The 22,922-nt window shown below is 51.4% G+C and overlaps 1 protein-coding gene across 12 annotated transcripts in view; it reads left to right on the forward strand.

The window, feature by feature from the left end:
* The window catches only part of EHMT1 (euchromatic histone lysine methyltransferase 1), a 112,314-nt gene that overhangs the window by 26,043 nt on the left and 63,349 nt on the right, over positions 1–22,922 (forward strand). For 3 of the 12 annotated variants that reach the window (XM_068657451.1, XM_068657445.1, XM_068657452.1), the window contains exon 1: positions 9,326–9,348. The exons of 2 other annotated variants lie outside the window; for them this stretch is intronic. Coding sequence is in view for 2 of the 10 variants with exons in the window: in XM_068657444.1 (XP_068513545.1) it covers positions 15,494–15,556 (63 nt within the window). In the remaining 8 variants the exon portion in view is untranslated. Of the gene's footprint in view, positions 1–9,325; positions 9,349–15,405; positions 15,557–18,363; positions 19,139–19,253; positions 19,438–22,229; positions 22,295–22,922 lie in introns of those variants that run through there. 7 more of the 12 variants (XM_068657442.1, XM_068657453.1, XM_068657455.1 and 4 more) reach the window with 5 other exon arrangements.

Genomic DNA, 22,922 nt, shown 5'->3' on the forward strand with positions numbered 1-22,922 from the left:
GGTGGATGGCTGGCATTGCTTCTTCGTGGAGAGAGATCTCTATAAATATATATCTGTGTATATATATACACACATATAAATATATGTGTCTGTTTATACGGATATATTTATGTGTTGGGTTAACTGAACAAACTTTCTGCTTCTTTTACTGAGTCACTGCTTTATTTTGAAGACTGGAGAGGTGGTGGTTATTGGGCCTTGTTGAGGTTTCCTCAAAAAAAAAAAAAAAGATTAATTGGGGCAAAGGGAACAAAACAAACCAAAAAAAAAAAACCCCGCCCCAAACAAAAAATCTTTATCATGTTTTAAATCTTCCTTCTCCCCCCACTTCCAAATGTGCTTTTTAAAGAGTTACAAATGCTCGTTGGCATAGAAACTACAGGATCTGACTGAGGCATGCGAGTGGAGAAGGAGCCATTCTGCATGAGCGCCATGCGCCGAGCCTCCGCGGGGCTGGCTGGAATCTTTTACGAGGCGAAGAAAATTGTCCAGATGTTGCTTGAATTAGAATGGCACTAAATATTTAGGTTTTCCAATTTGCACTTAAATCCCCAAAAACTTAAAATGTAGGGAATGCAGATACATTACCAGTGGGCTTTCTTTTCTTATGAAAGAATTTGTAGTCCAAAAATATTGCTAAAATCTGTTTGGCTCTGAGGAGTGCCAAATCCTCATTAAAACATGTGGATATTTCTGTGGTTTAATCTGTTAGAAATGCATTCAGGATCCAGTTATGTTAAATTAAGCAACAATATTGGCCTGGATGTTGCTCGAAATATTAAATGTGGCAGTCGGAACACAAGGCAAAATGTTTGCACATTCTAATAGCTCAATGAGTAATTTTTATTTTTTTTAAATAATTTTATTTCTGAGGGATGATCGAGAGCACTTAAAACCCATCCCTACTCTTGCTCCACCAAGGAGCCACGCATGTCCCAGACACGCCATGAGGATGTTGATCCCTTAGAGCCTCCTTGGGGTGCAGGGGAGGCTGGGGTTTGCATTGGAATGGCACCTTGCTTGTGCTTATTTATTTCTCCTAATTCTTCATTGCCTCGTGGCGAGGCCAGGCCCCTTGTGCTTTACTTTGGCAGGGCTTCGCTGCCGTGTGATGGGCAAAGGCACTGTGGCACTGGGGAATACATTCGTGTTGTGTAGCAGGTGGAAGGCATCATTGCTGGGCAGCTGGGGACTACTCGGTTTTAAATTTGACACATTTTGTTAAGTTGTTTGATATTTTAACCTTTTTTATCATTTAAGGTTAAAAGTGTTTTGCAGCCTTTTTAATTGTGCTGTTATAAAGGCATACCTTGCCACAAAGCAGTAGGCAGTGGGATCGTGCTGCTGTGGCTCCGGAGTGCATCGCCTCTTAGCATGAGATGTAAAAAGGGCAGAACGGCAGCTTGGCGGGCTCAAAAGTCAGCCGTGCTTTACTTCATCTGCTGAAAAGGAAGAAAAAGTGCGTACTTCTCTGTTGGATAGTTTGTCTCTCTTAAAACCTGAAGCTCAGTGCAATTTTCTTAATTATTTTAATGTAGAGAATAATAATTGTGCGATGATAAATGGGGATTGTTAACGATTCGTGGTGGAAGAAAGCAAGTGGCACTATAAGGTGTAACGTAGTGGAGGCTGTCACCATAAACTTTCCCTGAAAAGCCAACGGGCCTGCTGGCGAGGGGAGGCAGAGATCAAGGGTCAGAAGAGAAACAAGCATCAACCTGTTCCTTGGCCACCTCCTGGCTGTGCCCTCGGAGCCTGACGGAGGTCCTGGCCTCAACGAGGTCCTTGGGAGGACATCTGGCTGCTTGACCACTGCTTGCTCATGCATCCCTTTGTCCCTCTCTTGGCTTTGCTGTAGGGACCCCGTAGCACAGATTAACCTCAGCAGAGGTGAGCACAAGGCTGGTGTTGTGCAGCCTACCTTGGGAGGATAGCAGGAGGACTAGGACAGGAGCAGTGGGGTGGAGAATAAATCAGAAATGGAGGAGAAATTGAAAATGGGAATTACAAATAGGGGAAGAGAGTTCAAAACATAAGGAAAAAAAATGACCCAGACAATGAAACTTTGAAACATGCAGACATGGGCAAGTGTGTTTGTGAACAGCTGCAAACAGAAACATCCCTGATCCCAAACTAACTGGAGGAAAGACACCTCAATATGTAGGCAGGAAGATGGAAAGCGGTTGAAGATGGCGAACAAAATGAGGGATTCAGAGGCAAGTACTGATCAGTACTGATCTGTAGCAGGTTGCAGAATATTTGCTTTAATTGTCCTTTATGCTGGTGTTTAAAAAATGATTAAAAAAATCCCCCAAGCCTCCGGATCATGATGGGTAACTGGGAAGAGAAGGTAGCTCAGCCGAACCCAGATAATGAACAAAAAGCTCGCGTTGGTCGCATTTCCCAAGGTATGGCCCTGACACATCTGTGGCTGTGCTGCAGTCGCGCGCTGTCCATGATGCCAAAAGTGCTGTGCTGGCAGCCAGGTGAGCGGCTGCTCCTGCAGCCTGGCGGAGGCAAAGCATGTTTTTATTTGGTTAATTGAAGTCAACTTGGTATTTTGTACGCTTACAAGGTGATAGAATTTCAACCTACTTTCAGGTAGCCCTTTTATACAGAAGCGCATTGGCTTTTGCAGCTCAGGCAGATGCTGCAGTTAATTAACTACGCACGGAGAGAAGAATGAATTGTGGCACCAGCAGACATCGCCATTCTGAAGGCGTGAGCTCAGCGGAGCTTGCTTCTTCCCAAAAAACTCAGTTTTCACCTCTAGCAGTGCATTATATTTATGGGACAAAACACTTGGTGAGTTTTTATGGTGGGATGCAGGCTGAGATGGCCGCAGTTCTGCGAGCAGCTGTAGTGCAGCTGCACAAATCATCGGGGCAGGAGCCACTGGGACATGGCCCTTGTGAAACAAAACGATGGCAGCAAACATGCTCCTTCCCGAGGAGTCGGATGGTTAAATGAAGTCTGATGGCTGAAGTTAACTGACAGCGCAGGGCAGCGTTACAGGGATCAGAAATGAGGAGTGAGCACCTGACAGAAATAAAGGGATCCCTCAGGCTACTGGGATCAGTCACTTTATACACACATCGGTGTCCAACATCGGGGTCAGTGTCCTCCCTCTGTTGCTTACACCCGTGCAGGAGCTCCCACGTGCTCACATCCCTCCCCGCGGGTTTCCTTGCTGTGTGAGCGCTCCAGCCTGGTGTGTATCCATGGGCTGGTCCATGAGCTACACTGCTGCAGGAGAATTTGCATTAATTGTGGTTTTTATGCACCACGTTTCTCTTCCTTTTGTCCGTGTATCGCAATGGGGGCAGCCTGTTTCGCATTTTTATAGTTTAAAGTTAAACTTTGCTTTATGGCATCCGTTCATCCTCCTTGGGAGCGTGTGCATTTCGGTGGGGAGGGGGATGCGTGGGGCACTGCAGGAATTCTGCAAGGCTCTGCTCACTGCAGAGAGGGAGAAGGGTGTTAAACACGGTTTGAAATGGCAAGTGTCTCACGGTGCTTTACAACTGGTCCTTTGCTCTGCTCCTACAGAAGGATTTAGAAAAAGGAAAAAACAGCGGTGCTGCAGGCATGCCAGTGGCTTGGCCTGTGAATATCCCCATGCAGCTTCTCACACCGATATCTGAGGCACATCACGAAACAGGAATCCCCAAAATATTGCCGTGATGATGGCAACACCCAGGGGCTGGTCCTGTTGTGGCCATCTCAGCTGGCACAGCCCTCACCCAGGGCCTTCCAGAGGCAGAGGGGAAGGAGCTGTGTGGGTGCAGTGCCTGGGGCCAGCAGCTGTGCCGATGCTGCAGAGAAAATGTTGGGCAGAGCTGGAGGAGCCGGCTGAGCTCGGCCGTCCTCGAGTTTGTTTCACTGAGGCCTGAGAGTGAGCGGGCGGCTGCCGACGGCTGATGTTTTGGCTTCATGTCTCAAGGGAAAAACCTCAGGATTTGTCTTCTCCTGTTGCCTGTGCACTATTTTTAGGCGTGCTGCCAGACCAGAGCAGCAGCACTTCTGCTTGCCTCTTCTCCGGGACACGAGAGCGGAGGAGAAGCTTCCAGGGGTCCGCAGGGCTTTGGATGCAGAGCGCACAGCAGGAGGCAGAGTCTGAGCTCTGTGCAGAGCCGGGGCAGCACTGAAGCCCTTCCCCCTATAATAAAATTGTGCGAAAGTTCCCCCCAGCAGCCTCCTGCCTTCTGCTTTGCCCCCAGAACATTTTGGCTACGGTGGCCAAGAGCAGGTAGCCAGGGGCTGGGCTGCAGCCGTTTTGCAGCCTTCAGCTTTCCCCTTCCCCTGGCTCGGGGCTCTGCGAGCTGGTTGCATCACTGCAGCGTCTGGTGTGGTTGCTTTTCTTCCAGTGCTCTGCTGTGCTCTGAACACTTTAATTTAAAATGTTAACACAATTGTGCCTCCTTGAGAGGCAAGTGTGATACACATGGAGGGAAAAGGTGGGAGAACTGGAAGGAAAGCTTTTTTTTTTTTTTTTTTTTTTTTTTTGTAATAGTGATTTAATTTTTGATGTGAAGCTGGTGCTTTATTGTCAAGTGCACCGACTGCTGCACCTTGCTGTAGGAGATGCAGGCTTGAAAGGCGCTGTCCAAGCTGGCCACCCGAGATCAGTGAGCGGTTCTTGATTTGAAATTTGCTCTTTCTACAAAGCTTTCATGTGGGAAAGTATCAGAGCGAGCTCATCAGTCTTCGAGCTGAGCTTTGAGTCTCAGCCTCGCATGTTTCTGCTGTAATACAGCAAGTCTTTATCAGTGCAGCTCTGGGAACCCAATCAAAGAGGATGGTTTAATGATTTGAGCATTAAAATAAATCCTGTGACTATCTTCCCAAATTTAAATCCGTGTTCGGAAATCTCCAGGAATACGTGGGGCCCCAGGCGCTGGCTGCGTGCCCTCGGATGTGCGCGAGCAGCGCGGCAGCGCCTGCCAGGCTGGAGGGGAAGAGGAGGGAAGGGAAGCAAGTCCTAAGTTTGCTAGTAGGTGGTGTGGTGTACCCTTGCCCTGTATCCATGTCGGCGTTGGTTTCCATACAATATTGTCACCTAAACGTTTGCCAGGTGTTGAACACATCTGCATAAAAAAATATTTAAGTGAGCTCTTTGTCCTTGCCTCGGATGCTTTGACGTGCACCCACTTACCTTGCAGGAAATTTCTGCAAAGTGACTAATCCGAATTTACTGCTCCCCTTGCTCAGTTCGGGTCCGACCTCCCTCCTGCATGAGTCTGGGCTGTGTCCTGCTGTCACAGAGTCACCCCCGTGGCACCCTCCTGCTTCAGAGCTCAGCAGTGGGCATGGAGAGCTTCTCGGGGTTGAAAGCTTGCTGTCTGGGATGAATATTTCCCCTCCCCTCCAAAAGCATGCTAGTTACAGGGAATCCGATACAGAGGGAGAAAATACTAAGACATTTGTTATTATATTGATACATTTTGTTTAAATTAATTTTAATTTATTAATTTAAATAATAGCGGATGAGATTTTCAAAGGAGCTTAAAATGCCCGAATTTCACTGAGCTGCAAGGTGAAGCTGTCCCAAACTGCCTGTCCCAACGCCTCCTTTGGATCTTGCCCCAGCTCAGGCACCTGATGCGACTCGGCAGGAGAGCAGCAGAGCAGGACTTCAGCTCCAGGTCACCTTTCCCACGTTGCTCTGTCCTACACATCTCTGTAGGGCCACTCCAGAAACTTTCAGCAGTTAATCTCCAAGCCTCAGTTTTTCCATCTGTAGAATGGAGACATGAATGTTACCTGCTACTCACATCCCTTGTTAGGAATTCCTTTAGAAAGAAGCCATAACTATTTCTTTTGTTGCAATATATTTAAGCAAATCACGGTGCATCTGCCTGGTTCTTTATTGCATGATGGTGTTTAGGTGCTTTTTTCACTATATGCTTTTGTTTGGGAAGAGCCAGATTATTTTCTTGCTCTTCCCCCAGAATTCATGGTGGCTCCAGCAGTGTCCAAACTCCAAGACTGGGCATGGGTTGGGATAAAACTAAGTCATTTTAATACCTACCTACACTCGGTGTAGGGTGCTCCCATTCGCAGAGTGAGGGATTTGCTTCCAGGATGGCTGGATCACAGCAGGGATGGCAGCGTGTTGCTGCTGCTGGGCGCTGCTCATCCGCACTGAAGGGCAGGGTAGTGGGGGTTCGGCTCTCAAGCTCTAGGGTGAGGCACTTGGAGCAGCTCCGCCTGACATTGTGGAGGTAGTTTTTGGTGCTTTTTGTCTATGGCTGAGTGCTGTGCTTGGTCCTACCCAGGTTGCTCTATCAGTGAAGAGCCGTTTGCAAGCTTGGAGCCTCCTTGGAGGATGGGGTGCATTGGAGTCCGAGCCCTGACCTTCGGAAGGGCTGGGGCATCTGGGGTTGGTGGTGGGTGCTGATGGCTCTGCTGGTGAAACTGGGCCTCCAGGGGCAGGGAATCGCGAGGCTTTGTCCTTTATGTGGGGGAAGGAGTCTGCTCCTGCTCCACCAGCAGCTCCATTGGCTTTCTCTGATGTGGTGTTGCTGATGCCAGTGAGAGAAGAGCCAGGCTCTGCTCCCTCAGATGTTTGGGTAACCCCCAGCTGGAGCCCAGGCGTGCTGGGAAACGAGCTCTGTGCTGGGTCAGCCTCTGGGACAGTGTGTTCAAGGAGCCATAAGTTTATTTGTTGTCCTATTTATCTGACAGGTTTTCGAAAGGTGCCGAGCACTTGTGATGCCCGATGAAGGCTCTGCAAGGTGCAGGTGCCTTTGCAAAGCAGGCTGTGGATAGCGCAGCTCTGACACTTTCTGTCCTCCCTCCCTTCTTGCCCACACAGAGGTTGTGTCATCGCCGCAGGATTTACTGCCTTCAGCGTGAGGACCTGCTCTGATGTGGGCAGGTTCTGTCTGGGAGAAGAGTTACGGCTGCAAGGAAAGGCTGACTCCCCAGTTAAGCCCTAATGCATGCCCTTGCCGAGAAAAAGTTGGGCTTAAAACTGGCCAAACACATCTTGGAGATGTTACTGCTTTCCTTTTTATTGAGCTTGTGCTGGCTCCTCAGCCTGTGTTAGGCAGGTGTGCTCTGAGCGCTGCTGGTGCAGCTTTCGGAGCGGTGTTAGGAGCAATACAGGATTTCCCTCTTAGATTGTTCCTCCGCTGGAACCCGTGTACCTAGCCTAGGGTAAGCAAATGAATCTGGCTTTCCTTTATTTTCCTCCCTCTCCCCAAGGAGACAATATAAATGCCGTGCCTTGAGTGTGCATCCATTGAAGGGAAAAGGGGATTTTTAAATAGCGATGAACTGTGGTTTTCCCTTGGTGCAGCAAGCCAATTGTTCATTAGTGAAATGTATTAATAATTCTCTTATGAACTTTGTTGGTATGTGAATCAGCTTTAATTCCTTTGTATCAACAACAGCTGCAGGTATGTCTTCATTATATTTAAGGGAAAAAAATGAAGGAGGAAAGCAATGCTTGCAAATTGGCCTTTGTTTCCAAGGAAACAAACTTGACATGCTTGAGCTGTGCTAGATGCAAACACTGCTAGATTCAGCAGACATGCCTCAGGATCCTATGGTCGGAATATTATTTTTAAACCACCTCCAATTTAAAGGCAGGCGAGAGGACGAGAATAGAATTTGTCGGCAGGGTTTGCCAGTCTGGGCTTAGTGCGCGGTGTGGTACCTCGGCGTTCCTGCTCTGGAAGCGGTGTCCCTAACGAGTGGCCCTGGAGAAAGGGCACCGAGGGACCCAGTGCTCCTGCAGGGCTGAGCCCTGGTGCTTTGCTGAAATGCTGCAGCAGAGGTGGGGGCCCGGGGGCCGCTAAGCGCTCACGCTTCATTCCAAATTACCGCGGTTCAGCCCGGGTCACTTTACCAAATGCTTTGTGCTCTAAAAATGTTTTTGTAAAATGCAACTTGCCAGCGCTTGGCGTGGAAGGCTGCCTTGCATCCAGAAGTCAAATGTGAATGCCAGGACTTCGCTATCGTGAATAATTGCTGAAAAGCTCCAGCTTGGTGTTCAGCTGGAGTTCAACGGGGAAGAGAGAGATCTCTCAACTGGGAGAACAAAATGCAGAGCTGTTTGCATAGTGCATCTGACATGAGTGTGCTGGGCACTGCTGAAAATCAGATATTTGACTTGGCTTACTGCATTTTCCAGAATCTCTTAGTATTTTTGTGATTACCTTGGAAGCATAGCTCAGGCAAAGAGCCCAATTTTGGGTCGTTCATCTATCACCGTGATTTTTTCTGAAGTGCGGTGTTGATTAAGTTTTTGATGATGATTATTATTTGTTAATCTTCCTTTGGAGCAGCAAACCGGCGGCACCGAAGCAGACCCTATACGTCCCCGACAGGAATATTAGCCATGAGCGTGCAGGAAGCGAGGATCGCTCGGCATTGTGCACAGACAATTCACGGATTTGAACACCCCGAGTTGGCTTTGGCGTGGGCCCAACAGGAGGGTTGGGGCACGCATTAAAACCTCTGTGGGATTAGTGGCCACTTTTTGCCCTGGCCTGCAAAGCTTTACTTCTGCAGGAGCTGTCTTTTGTCTTTGTGTGTTTTGTTGTTTGAAGACTGGAGAGGAGGAAAAAAAATCTCTACATACTCTGCTGTGAAACTCCTGTTGTACTAGAGAGACAAAACGTAGCGATGGAGGAGTTTCAGGGCTGGCTAGCTAAAACCAAACCTCTTAAAACTCATGTTCTTAGGAAAGCACAGCATGATGTGTATGTGCTCTTGGCTTTTCTCCCTTCTTCTGGCGTGCTTTTTAAGTATCTTGTAAATGGAGTTGACATTGTCCAGGTGACGTGGGATGGGGAGCTGCGGGTTTAGCTGTGAGCCGGATGGGAAGCGCTATTTGCACTGCGAGCTGGAAGTGTCAGATGAAGCCTGTTGGGGGAGGGAGGGAATATTAATGGTATTTTGTGAAAAACACTAATTTGTGGAAGGCCCAGAGTGAAAAATATGCTGGCTCGAGAGTCTGTAGGCATGACTACTTTTTGCACAAGGCTTGCCTGAGCCAGGACTTGCCTTGCCTTTGTTCTGAAGCAAGATGCTCGCAGCCTCATCCCTCCTGCGAGCCCTGCAGCCAGAGCCTGGCCTGGCTGGTGGGAGCAGAAGGGCTCCTGGATCCCCACAAATCCCTCACCTTCCCTTTCTTTTTCCATTTTTTTTCCCCCCTTCTGCTAATGACACTTCCTTACGCCTCACATTTCATCAAAGCTCTGAAAGAAGATCAGCCCGCACTGAGCATGCTCCGGGGTGGAAGCTGCACCCATAGAGGGAGATAGCTAGATGGATTTGTGGCTGGAGGAGGAATTGGCCTGCAGTCGGGACGCGGGAGGACGCGGCCGCGGCGCCCAGGTAGGGCGGCTGCGTGCCCCTGCCCTGCCCGGGGCCGCGGTGGCTCCGGGAGCGCGGCTCTGGGCAGCGATTCAGGCGCAGCACAGTCCAACCACTGCCACCCCCCGGCTTCGTGCTGCTTCCCGCGGATCAGCGGGGAGGATCTGAAAGCCCTGAGCTTGGCTGCCCTCAAGCCTCTATCAAGCAGGGGCCTGGCGAGCAGGGTGGTGCCCCGAGGGGCCGGGCTGGCAGCCAGGGCTGCGGGGACCCGCTGGGCTGCGCCTTCCCCTTGGAAGGCGTGCGAGCGCGGCCCCGCCACTCAGGCGCTAATTGATATTAATGGGAGGCCTCGCAGGGCACCGACCTGCTCTGTGCTCCGAGGCCAGGTCCATCCCTGATTGTGGGAGGGCGGAGGAATGTCAAACTCCAGCTCCCGTCCTCGCTCTTGTTTTACATTCCAAGGGTTGCAAACAAACCTTGCCAAATCGGCCCTTCCAGATTTGCAAGGGAAGGAAGGAATATGAGTGTCTGTTCCTTTGGCTGGGATGATGATGATGGTGATGATTATTTTTTCTATGCGTTGCTTTCTGGGTTCAATGTGTTGGCGAGGCTGGGGAAGGAATGGGAACGTGTGTGAGGCTGGGCTCGTGCAGGGTGCATGCACTTGCTGGCTCTCGCAGACGGAAGGCACTGGCAGCTCCGTGCTGCTGAGCGGGTTGACCCCTCTTGCCCCACAAGCAGGCCTCGTGGTGACACTGGGACACTCGGGTGGGCTCCCAGGCTTGTGTCAGCAAGGAGCAGGGGAAATGGGGCTTTGTGTGGGGCAGGAGGCGCTGGCTGCCTCTGCCCCCCCGGGAGGTCCTGTTGGGTGTCTACAGTGGCGTCGGTCAGGTCTGAGCAAAGGTGGACTCAATGATCCTTGTGGGTCCCTTTGGACTCAATGATCCTTGTGGGTCCCTTTGGACTCGATGATCCTTGTGGGTCCCTTCCAACTCAGGATATTCTGGGATTCTAAAGGTAAGGCTTGCTGCGTCAGGGCCTCGGGAACACTTTGGTGTTGCAAACTTTCCATGGTTAACTTTCATTAACAGGAATCTCTGAGGTTACAGTCTTCATCCTGCATGCTGCGAGCAGGCTGGCTTGCTCTTCAGGGCTGCTCCTGCTGCTTTACATCACGCAGTTCAGCATGTGCTGAAGAGCAGCACGTACATCTCTGTGCCACTGCTCTGTCCCAGGTGACGGTCTCACACACTTGGGGCAGTCTGCGTGATGAGTCCCTTTGCTACCTAAAGTTCCTTGCATACTTGCTGCCCAGTTCTGCATTTCTGGCATTCCCAACGCTTCCACTGCCTTCTCTGAGCTGCAGGAGATGGGGCAGGGCAGGGTGCAGCCTCTGCGTGACCCAGGCCATGGGGCAGCTCTGTGCCGAGCTCCAAGGCGTTGGTTGTGCAGTCCCTGCAGAAAGCCACCTCGAGTCCCAGCTTCCCGGCGATGCAAGCTTCGCTATTTTTTAATGGATGCTGGCTTGTTTGTGGTTGGATGAATGCAGAAAGAGAAGTGTTTATGTAAAATAAACTGCATTGTAATTGTACACTGAAAGTAAAAGGTTTTGGTTTCCTTTGGCTCGGATCGGGGCTGCATTTACAGCTTTTCCGAATTGATCCCGGTGGCTTTTTCTCCTCGTGTGACTCTGGCACTGAAACGATCTTGGGCCCAAGTGTTCATGTATGGTCTGGCTCCCTTGATGAGGAAATTTGATTAAACAGTTTCAGATGCTGAAAACCACTGGTGTGATAATTTCCTATTGTGCTTGTGCGGAAGGTGTAAGGTAGCCTTAAAGACCCACTGCCACCTTATGGCAGCTGCTGAAAAGCAGCCTCTTCAGAGCCAATTCTGTACACGCATCATGCTGGCTTTATTTCCCCGCTCTTAACTAGTGATATTTGCATGAAGGCAGCTTTGTGTTTAAAGAGTTCATCTGCTCCTTCTGCTCCTTGCAGAAAGGCGTAATGTCAGCGGGATTGCTCGTGGAGCCATCGACTGCAGTATTTGTGATTTTGGGGAGAGAGAAAAGCACCATGAAGCACCGGTTCTCTCCCAATGAAGAGCTCTCTTGTTTTCACGTGAATGCCCTAATGCTGAAAAAAAAATAGGTGTGAGGTCAAAGAACAGGGAACCGCTGAACACGTGAGGCTGGTGGGCAGGATCCGCACCGAGCCCTGGTGTTTGAGCTGAGCGTTGCAGCACAGGCGAGGCTGAATGCGAGCGGCCATTTTCACTGCCAGGAAAGCAGGCAGAAGACTGCTAATAAGCAGGATGGCTTTGTGCTGCTCCCACCCCACCTCCTGGCCCCAAAATAACCCCACAAACCGTTTGTCCGTTGAGCAAATGGTGAGATGGGGTGTGCGAGGGATGCCGGTCAGTACCCTTCTCGAGCAAGGCTGTTTTTTTTTTTGTGGTGGGAGCTGTTGGTGTGCAAGAGCTGAATGAAGCAGAGGGATGGTGTTTGCACATTTCCAGAATAGAAGGAGCCGTGGTTACTATAAGTTAAAGCTGAAGGAGTTTATAATTGGGAACTGTTAGGACTACAGTATGCTCTGAATTACAGCTGTCTGGCCAATATGCTTCTAAATAAAGTTCTAGGATTGCCCTATAAATGAAATACTCGATGCATACTCTTATCAAAACATAGCAACGTCTTCCAGAGAGCTTGCATCTCAACATCTGTCGCAACAGCATCTTTTTTTTTCTTTTTTTTTTCCTCCTTTTGGTGTGTGTGATGTACTCAACACAGCGTCCCAGGGAACATTTAATGTTTCTTATTACCTAAAGCCAGATTTCTAAAACTAAAAGCAGGAGGGAAGGAGATAGCTTGAAAATATTTTTTTTTGAAAAAAAAAAAAAAAGAAGGTTTCAAAAGGTGGAGAAAAGTGTGATTCCAGAAGTGTGTATTAATGAGAGACTGCTCCTTCAGAGCTGTTATCTGAGCCTGGATGTGGGCATTTCAGCTCTCCTGCAGGATGCTGAGGACGCTTGCTGTGTCTTGGGATTGGGCATTCTCACAAGGAAATGTTGTAAATAATCACTGAGGAGGCAAGGAGGCATTTTAAGAGCTTGTGGCTGAGCTGAGGAGCGGTCCTTAGCAAGGCAGAAGCAAATCGGGATTCCAGCAGAAATGCTCCTTATACTGAAAGCCCCTCGAGTGCTGGTGGTTTGTTTCGTTGTGTTTATGGGATCGCTTCTGAGGAGGCTGAAAGTGAGCTTTGGATCTGAGCAAGTGGAGGGTCTGAAGCGAGAGAGGAGCCTGATGGAAATGAGGAGAAACCCCTGCATTTTGTGGAGCTAAATATTGTTCTTCCTATAGAAAAGCAATGTCTCCCCTTGCCTCCCACTTGTGTTTCCGCTGCAAGGGAGCTGTGAAAATGCCGTGTGTAATGGTGTAATTAAGCAAAAGCCCCGAGGAACCCAGTGTCCTTTGTGTTGTGCTGCTGCCTTCCTCTTGGAAACGTGAGATTTCTGAAAGGGATTTTCAAGCTTTGAATGGGAGAACCAAGGCCAGGGAGGCTCAGCGTCAGAATCCTGGGCATTTTTCTGGTCCCTGGTAGGATGTGCTTTGAAATGGGGAGGGCTGCGCTGTGCCCCCCATGGGCATGCTTAGGTGGGGAAACTGCTGGGGTAAATAAAGGGGGAACTGCTTGGGGTAAATACAGGGGAAAGCTTTGTGGGGTGCGGGCTGTTTTGTGAGCAACCCCCCTTCCCCAGCCATTTTGGAGACAGATTTCATTTTCCTGGAGAGGGGAGCACAGTCCAGCGGGCTTCTGCATACGGTCCCTGAACATTAAACTGCTCATCCCTCCCGACATGCCCCCCATGGTCGCAGGGCGGAAGGAAGGGTGTGTGTCCTGCAGGGACTTGCTAGGAGGGAGCCCAGACCTCTGTGAGATGGGGAGATAGAGCTGGGACAGGAGGTGCTGGGGTGCTGCGGATCCCTTGTTTGGCTTGGGTTGGTTGTTGAAGCATCTGCACTACCCTGAGCCTCTTCCTTTTTCCTTTTTATTTATGTATTTTTTCAAATGTCTTTAATACTTTCAAGGATGAACATGAGATGTGAAAAGTGTCTCCGGTCGCTTCTGCTCTCAGTGTATTTTTAACCTCGGCACTAAAAACATCTCTAGCGCTGAGATGCAGCGGGGAGCTGGGCATGCAGGAGGACCGAGCGCTGCAGCGTGGGTCTCCGGCCTCCTTTCCTCTCTGCAAAGGGATGTGGATGGTGGTAGCTCGCTGACTTTGCACTTAGTAATATCTTCATTTCTGTTTCTGTGTTTTTGATGAAAGCTTGGTGATTTCATGCTGCAAGGAAGGGCGACACATCGACAAAGCCATCTTTGGTTTGAACTACAGTGATCTCTCGATGCAGTGGATAATACAGCTCCAGTCTGCTTCTGTTTGGGGCTTTTTGGGGTTGTCTTAAATTTGTTACTTCTCTGCCTTTCAGTGATTGATAGAAAGGCCAGCAAAATCTCATTTTATGTATATTAAAACTTAAAATTTACATCAAACAAAAACCCAGTGGGTGAGAGATCCTTGCTTTGTACTGTCATCCCGAATATTCATTCTCTCTGAATTTCAGTCATCTCAATTCAGCCTTGTGTGTTTTAACTGTTTAGGAGTGAAACTTCTCCAGAGCGTGGAGAGAAAAATAGTGTCACTGCAGCCGAGGCAGACCCAGGGCAGCTCTTCTGCTGCTTTAACTGTTGCCGCTTTGCAAATGTGCATGGACACGGTGGTGAAGTAGCTGCTGGGTCTGGGGAAAACGTGGCTTGTTGATGCTTCCAGGCTGCGATAATGCAACAGCAGGACGCGCTGGCGATGCTCAGCAGAGCAGAGCAGGGGATGGGTAGAGCAGAGCAGCCGATGGCTTCATGCTTATGCTGAAGGCATCGGTTTGAATGCCTGCTTTTCATGCAAGGTGCAAGGCAAATAAAATCACTGGTCTTCTCGAAACCTCTCCATGGTTTCTGTGGCTTTTCCTCCCACTGTGCAGCCTCTTCCCCCTCCCCCCCAAGCCCACTGCAAGGCACTACACCAAGCTCCTCTTCACTTTAGCACTTAGCCTTAAAGACAATTGTCCTCTGTGCTCCGATTTCATGGAGGAATTGCTTTGCTTTGGCCAAGAGCAGCCGGGAGGTGCCACAGCCCATTTCCGAGCTTCCTCTTCCTCCTCTCCTCTCCTTGCCGTGGCCGCCCTCCCCCTGCCGGGCGGTCCCGGGGGGCCGCGGGCACCCCCTGCGCTGCCTCCCCGCCAGGGCCGGCCGGGCGCTCGCCTCCCTCCCAGCCCAGCTCTGCTCGCAGATGTTCCTGCACGTTTTACCGGGAGCTGGAGCAGATACGAAGGTTGCCAAGAGTTTGTGCTTAATTGTTCAGGGGAACAGAGACAAACAACTTTTATTTTGAAGCTAAAATTTCCTTCTTTTATCTAGCTGGCTGGGCCAGCTGTATCATATGGTTTGACATAGGCTGAGCTCAGAGCTACTGCACCTCACAGTGCACTCACTATCACTTCATTATGTTTTCCCCTCTCTTTTTAATGATTGTGCCTGTGATACGCTTTTAAGGTTGGTTGTACCAGGTCATGTTGTATTATAAATCCCCGCAGTGGAAACCAGCACCCCTTCAGCTCAGCAGATCACATCTCAAATACACTTGCAGTTGGACACTGCACACTTAACCAGTTTAACCCGTGTGCCTTCATCCCCCTCCTCGCAGGACAGACACCCAATTAAGCAAAACAAAATCAGCACAGGGATGTCCCCAAGCCACACCGCATCCCTCCCCATCCCTGCTCCCCTTCCCTTTTTTTTTTGTGGGCAAGGGCTACTCTTGAAGGCCACTGAAACTGAACACATTCTGGGCTTAAAAGGCATTTTTTTTTCAGGCGAGCGATCAGTTTGAGGCCTGGCACCCTGTCAGAAAGTTGACAGATGATCTGCATTACCGGGGCGTCCCCGGGATGCCCGGGCTGATCGCCGCTCCAATGGACGCTGGAGCCTGCAGGTTCTCTGTGAAATGGCTGCAGCTTGGAGGGAGCAGTGAAATGGTCTCCTCTGGGCATGCTCACTCTGTAGAGGGAGCTTTTATCACATGAGCAGAAACTGAATCACTGCTCATGAGGATCTGGAATATGCAACTCTTTGAGTCTTCCCCAGGAGAAGACCACAGATGTCTGCAGGTACAGTAGCTCGCAGTGTCCATCTCCCATGCCTCATAAATAGCAGCTTCCCTCCGGTTGTGGCCGCAGGCAGCCTGGCGCCAGGTGGGAAAGGAGAAGCCTCGGAGAGGAGGAAGACAGTTCAGATAATCATGGCTGGATTATTTTTTGTCAATTCTTTCTTTTTTTTCCTGCCCCGTGCGAGGGAGGGAGCGCGGCAGGAAGGCAGCCACGTGGGGCAGGGCGCAGGGGCGGTTTGGGGAGCAGCCTGGAGCCTGCCTTGTCAGCCTTTGAGTGCTCTTTTGTGTTGTTATGATTGTGACTTTGTTCTGTTCCATGGCCTTGCACGTACATCTGGAATTACCTGGCTCTGGGAAAGCTTGGGCTTTGTATCCAAGCAGTCTTTTATTTGTCTTCTGGAGTGGGGAGGCTTGTTTGGGGGTATCTTTTTTTTTTTTTTTTAATTTTGTTGGTGCTTTTTATTTATTTATTTATTTATTTATTTATTTATTTTAAAAGCATGAAGTCTCTGGAAATTTTGGTTCTACCAGGAGCCCTCCCTGCTTGCAGCAGCTGTGGGCAAGAGGAGCGGAGGGAGGCTGGGGTCTCCGGGCTGCTCCAAGGGGAAGGAGAGAAGGAGAGGACCCCGGCTGCTGGATGGGGGCTGGCAGCCCTCCGTTGGGTCCAGCCAGGCCTACAGCTCTCTGCTGAGGCTGGTGGGAAGAACAAATATTATTTTACTAGGAAAAAACAAATTTTTGGGTGTTCCCTCCTCCCCCTCCCCCCCTTCTTTTGGTAGTAGCTTGCAATCCAAGCAGCTGATTAAAATGAAACGTCCGTGGTTGGTCTCATGGCAGGAGGCCCAGGCCTGCAGCTTATTTAGCTAAAATTCAGCCCCCTGGCCCTGCCATGTTGGCATTTTTTTGCTGTTTGTGTTAAATGCAGATGCTCTCTGGTGTGCTGGGCGGGCCTGGGGCAGCTGCCTGGCTCCGAGGCTGCGTGAGGAGAGCCCCGGGCATGGCGGTGGCGGCCTGCTGAGGGGCTCGGCATCCATGGCTGTGGGGGGCCTGCGGGCAGGCGGCGGTGCCTCCTCTCGACCAGCAGCGTGCTCCCCGTTTGTTGTCTAGCATGTGGAAGGAAAGGGCATCGGAAGAAGCCATGAGGAGAGGTTTCTCGCTAGAAGTGATGAACGAAGGCCTGGAAGTGGCCGCTGTGCTGGCGGGGTGAAGGCTGAGGAGCCACCAGAGGCTGCCTGACCGACTGCCCAAAGCGCCTTGTGCTGCGATACCGCTGGCTGCTGCCTTCTGAAAGCGTTGGGAAAACCGTGCTGGAAAGCCTGACCTACTTTTTGGAGGGAGGAGAGCAAGCCCAGGTCTGGACTTCCATGCTGCCCTTCAGCAAGGGTTAATAGCCCTAAAAATGGACTAAAAATTTTTATTTTATTTTATATTTTTTTATTTCCCCTTTGCCTATTGAACCAGCTTTGAAGTTCCTCTAACTCCAACATCAGCAGCCTCCGCCAGCCTTTCCAAATAACCATGAGTCCTCCCGAGCCCAGGCGCTTGCTTTGCCCACCCGTGGTGGTCACCGCTGGGAAAAAAACAACGCTCATCTCCCACCCTTCACCTTCATTTTTTGATCACCCCACTTTGCAAGAAGGTTTTGGATTTTCCTGTGGGATGTATTTTCAGCTGGTCAGCCCCCCTATTATCCAAACGTCTCCCTGTAGGCCTGGCAGGGGGGGCGCAGGATCCAGCTGGGCTGCCCGTACCCCCGGGGCTGCAGCCACCGCTCCCCTCCAGCACAGGGGCCGGGTCCTGCTGTGGGGTGTGCACGGGGGTGCTGGAGCCACCTCCTCCACCCAGTGCCATCTCTGGATCGCGTGCTGCTTGTACAATGGCAGGGAGCTATTCCATTCAGGTAAACAAGGACATTTAAGGAGCTTCGCTGTCATGGCCAGCTGGTTTGTGGATGGCTGGGGGAGGGATGGATGACTGGATTCCTGGTGCGGCTTTTTGTTGTGCTTTTCTCTTTTTCCCCTTAAATTTTTCCTGCTGCCCATCCCGCTCCTGGAGTTGCTAAAGGTCAAGGAAGCACCGCAGCGACTGCCCTGCAATGGGAGAAATCTCTTGTTTTTGGTTCAGCCCAAAGAGTTGGGGCTCTGGCAGCGTGCGCTCCCTGCTCTCGAGGCTCGGAGGACCATATGTTCCTGCAGCGAGCTGCAATGTCAGTGATTTGGAAGCAAATCTTGAATTTATAACCCTTAACTACCACTTTCAGCCGGTTCTTTTCAACTACTGTAAATTAAATGAGTTTTGAAATCAAACCCTCTTCGCAGAGGAGACCCCAGCAGCCGTAACGTGATCTCCCCTGACGTCCCGTCCGTCCGTCCCTCCTCCCCTCCCGGTGCCTGTTTGAAGTCCTTGGGCTGTTCTGCGGCGTAGGAAATGTCTGGCTCTGCTCTGTGGTGGCGTTGGACCTGGAGGGGGGCAGCGGAGGAGGACGGGCAGCACAGCTCTGCCTGGCGGGGTTTACAGTAGTCAGTAAAGCAGCAGGAGAGAAGCTCATGCACTGTATAAGCTAAATTGGAATGTGTGTTTAAAAAAAAAAAAAAGGGCAAAAAAATAATATTGGTAGGGAAAAAAATACAGAGCAAGCTCTTAAAAATATTCTGGGATCCAAAATACGAGCTAGCTTCCCCCAAAGCTGGCAATTATACTTTTTCCCTTCAATCCCCTCAGGAGGGGGAAGCCTGGTGGAAGTGGTGGAGAAGGGAGAGGCGGTGGGGGTTAAGAAGATCTGACGTGCGAGCGTCTTCCCTGCAACGCTGCCATACTGTGTCGGAGCAGCACAGTGCCTCTTGTAAAGGAAGCTTTGCACAAATTGTCCTTGTTCCAAGGATGAGGAAACCTCCAGCTCTTCTGGCATTTTCTCTCCAGCATAACAACTCGGAGCTGCTTTCACCTGGGAAGTGTGATAAGCACAGACGGGGAGAGGACTGGAACAGAGAGGGACTGGGAGCAACCTTACAAGGCTTTTCATGGAGCTCTTGGTGTTAAACGAGGAACTTTTCCCCTCCTCCTCTCCTCATTTTCCTGTGTGCCTGCAAAAATACTCTGGTTTGCATTTAAAGGAGAAAACTGTATGTGCTGGGACTAAGCCAACTTGTTTATTCAAGGGAAATACCATATTTCCAACCCTTTCTTTCTCAGAGGAAGGCTTGACGGAGGATGGCAGACCGGGCTGAGCATTATATTTTTAGGTGACATCGAAGCACAGTTGTGATTCGAAGAAGCTGAAATCATGGCTGGCATTCTGCACTGAGCTGGACGAGACCTGTGCCCCCCTCGCCCCAGAGAGGGGTTAACTTCTTCCTCCTAGACTGCGCGTTCAGAGCAGGTGGATTTTGACCTAAATCAAGGCGAAAAACAACAACAAGAACAATAGCCTGCTACTTTCCACACTTTGCAATTTCCCTTCTCCAAATTGGATTTTTATTGCGAGGCAGGAGCCCGCCTGCGCCCCGGCGGTGGTGAGGAGCAGGGGCTGCGAGCGACCGTGGTTGCAAACACCAGCTCCTCTCTTACTGTCAAAAAATGGCAGGTCAGTGTGCGTCTGTAAACAATGCAGTTATGAAATGGCAGCGCCAGGCCGAGCTGAGCATGCTCGGGAGCTGCCTGTAGGGGGAGGTGAGCCGAGAAAGATGATCTAATTCAGTGCAATTCTTGGGATTGAAGGAAAAGACCAGGCTCCACTCTTAATGACAGAGCAGAAAAAAAGCCCCACGAAGGACGAAGCCCGTAGGCCATGGAGGCGAGGTGGTGAGGAGCTGCCACCTCTAGGACTTCGGGTGCTGGGCAGCGCTGCGTGCCTTTCTCACCCTCCAGGAGAGTAAAGTCTTGGTGAGGTTTTGCTGTAGCTATTAGAGGGACAGGCCCTAGGGTGCAACTTTTGTGTTGTTTTTTGCCTTTTTTTCCTCTCCCTGTCTGCTTTCCCGGCTCGCAGGCGTCGCTGTGGCTGCAGGTGGCACGGAAGAGGTGGTGTGTGCGGGGTGAGGGCCTTCCCAAGGAAGTGCCTGGGCTGGGGCCACCTCCTTCAGCTCCAGCCTGGAGCAGGAGCTCCTTTGCCCGGTGTCCCTGGGCCGGGCAGGGGCGAGGGAGCTGCTCCTGTGGCTGTGGTGGTTTGGGGGAGGGAGGAAGAGGAGTGTGGAGGCCGAAGAGGTGCCTGGGTGCTGGTGATGGGGGTGATTGCTGTGCCCCAGGGTGCTGCAGGCTGCTCGCTCCAGGCTCTTCTTGGTGCTATGGTTTCATCCTTGCTGAGCCTTCCTGGCGACTTGGTGTTTCTGAAGTGGCTGGTTTGCTTTTGCTAGGGAGGACGAGGAATCTTTGGCTTCGTTTTAGGGTGCCCTACTCCCCCTCCCTGGTGCTAAGAGAAGGCAGGCAGCAGCTGTACTTCTTGCTAACCTCAGCCAGTGGCAGGAGGAGATGCCTTTGTCTGCTCTGGATTTACACTTGTCTGCACATACAAGTCGTACTGGTTTTAACTCTACTGGGACACAGTGAGATGGGTGCAACGCTTCCCAGCATGGAAGCAGCGAGGCAGCGTCGCTGCGGCCATGCCAGAGCTGCTGTCCTGCTCATGGCCTCGCTGCTGCAGGAGCTCTGTGGAGCTCAGGCTCTGCAAACCCCCCTGCCAGAAGCCTGAGCACCACCGTGGGCTGCCTTGTGCTGTACGAGGTCCCGTTGCCTTTCATGCAAGTGTCTCCTCGTTCCCAGCTTTTGCATGCAGGGACTTGCGCCTGGTTTCTACCCTTCCCCCTGTCTGGGGAGTTGATTTGTGCGGCTGGAGTAGGAGGGAGCCATGGGGGCAGAGAAGGAAATGTTTCTGTCCTTTTAGGAAGAGCACGGACGGGAGGGATTCGGGAGACAAAGAACTGCAGGTCGTGTTTGATTTGGGGACAAACTTGAGGCTGAGAGGAGTGCTTGTTGTGAGCTGCAGATAAAATTCCATGTTCACATGATTGCACGAGGCTTATAAGGAAGTGGCCTTAACCTAGAAAAGGAGCTTTGAGACTGGTGACTGCTTTGTAGGCCAGGTACATTGTTCCGTCTCCTTCCTTCTCCAAATCAAATGCTTCTCCTGCTGCTCCTAATGCCAGGCCTGCGGTCAGCGTCCCCCACGAGCGGTGCTCCCAGACCTTGCCCATGCACGGCAGGACCTGAGTAGTGCTGGAGCCTGAAATCAGCCATCTCCTCCTGCCTACAGCAGAAGCGCCGTCTTTCCATGAGCGTTTTCTTAATCATTGCTTCCTCTGTAATTAGCTACAAAGCGCTTGCCTTCTCTTTGAGGCAAAGGTTACTATGAGCAAGTTGGGTTTGTTGCTTTGCTTTTGGGAGGGAAGAACGAGAGTGCATGGGGCTGTGCTGCTGCTGGAGTTGCATCATTTCTCGGGAGCTTTGCCTCCCTTTGGTGCTGCAGCGCGCTCTGCAGACCTCACCGCCGTGCTGGGGCTGAAATCCTGCCCCGTGCCTGGCGGGTGGGAGCTGGCGGGGTCTGTGCCTCGTGGGGACCCGTGTTGTGGCATTGTCACCCCTGGAGGGTCGGTGTCCCCCGGGTGCCAGCCCCTTGGTCTGGGGCTTGCAGGCCCCAGGGCTTCCAGGGTCGGCGCCGTCCCTCTTGCTGTTGGTGCTCCCGCACGCGGCGGAGCTGGAGAGGGGTCGCTCATCCTGCTGGCAGCCCCCTCTCAGGCCGACCTGCGTTAAGTGCCTGTCTCAGAGCAGAACAACGTTGCTGCAAAGTTTCAGGTTCCTAGAAGGTTGGTTTTTAAGGGAAAAAAAAAAAAAAAAAAGGACTGTGGTGAAGGTAGACATCTTAGCACATCCACCTCCGCTCCTTCCTGGTCTGCTTGCTGTCGGGGAGCTCTGGGTCATGATGCAACTCGCTGCTCTCTTGGGCTTGGTAAGCTGCAATGTGCTGGATGTGCTGTGCATGTTTTGTCTTTGCCTGTGCAACCTGCCCGGACCCTTGCGAAGGGCACGCGGATGGCTGCTGAAAAAGCCAAGGAGGAGGCTGAGATGAGAAGGCTCTTTCTGCGCTTCCCAGCTCTGCTCTTTTTGTTGTTGGTTTTTGTTTTAAAGGCACCAGTGTCGTTTGTAGTTGGCTGCCTGGGAATGCTGCAGACCCTTCCCTCGGTCTGACCTCTCTGCCATCCCCTCCAAAGACCTGCTGGAGGACGGGGAGCCTTATTTTTGGCAAGCAGAGTTAAAACTAGAAGCAGCGCTTGCTTCTCTGCTTGGGTCCTCATGGCTTCTAAAGCCCTTTCAAACACCTTTCTTAAGACGCAGCCATTTTTCTTTCCTTCAAAAACCTCCAAAGAAAAGGTCGTGGTGGGGGGAATAACGCTTCGTTGGTCGTGGCACGTAACCTTTGGGGAGGCTCCGCGGTGGCTGGAGGTTAACAATCAGCCCGGGGTCAGCCGGGGAATGGAGGCAGCCGGCTGCAGGAAAAGGGGGAAGAAAAAAAATAAATAATAAAAAAAAAAAAAAAGAAGGAGAGTGCGAGACTTTTATTGTGAAGCAGCCCGAGCTTGGCAGTTGGCTTTTGTTGGGACTGCTGCAAGAGCCGACACTTCTGGCGGGGAGGGTGGGTATAGGATTTCCCTGCCAATCAGCGGCCGACGGATTGGGCCATGGGGTGTGAGCAGAAGGGGAAGTTTGCTCTGAATTTAAGGGGGGAAAAGCAAGCCACACAAACATGGAGGTATTGACACTTGCAGCGAAGTTGCTGCTGACTCGGCCGGGTGGAGCCGTGGGCCGGTGGGAATGGATGGGCAGCTGAGCCGTGGGCTGGTGGGCGGCGGGCACCCATGGGTGCTGCCTCCTGCCCGCCCTTGGGTGATGGAGCACGGGGTGGGAGAGCGCCTGGCCTCGGGGAAGAGGCTTCGAGGGCTTTGCAGTGGTTTTCTGTAGCCTCCTTTTGATGAGAACGCTTCCAAATCCACAGCCATCTTTTTTTTTATTGGCCTAATTTCTTTTTTTTTTTTTTTTTTTGCCTCGGCGCAGGGCTGTGAAGGCGCAGTAGCGTCGTTGGGCTTTGATTTGAGGCAGAGCGGTGCCTGCAGGTGGTAGAGCTGCTGCCACCCAGGGCTGCTTGGCTGGGGCTCTGCCCTACAGAGCAGCAGAGCCCCTTGGAAGCCACCTCGGGTGGCCTTGCCTTGGCACCCAGCTCTTTTCCTCCAACGTGAAGCAGCGATGGCTTCTCCCTGGCGCTGCTTTGGGAGCTCCCGCTGCTGGCCGGGATCCGGGGCAGCTCCGTGCTCCTCTTAATTGCAGAGAGGAGGGAGCGCCTTCGTTAGCTGCCGAGGTCTGCTCTGCTCCGGGGTCCCTGC

This window comes from Anas acuta, chromosome 20, assembly GCF_963932015.1.
Source record: "Anas acuta chromosome 20, bAnaAcu1.1, whole genome shotgun sequence".
Classification (NCBI taxonomy): Eukaryota; Metazoa; Chordata; class Aves; order Anseriformes; family Anatidae; genus Anas; species Anas acuta.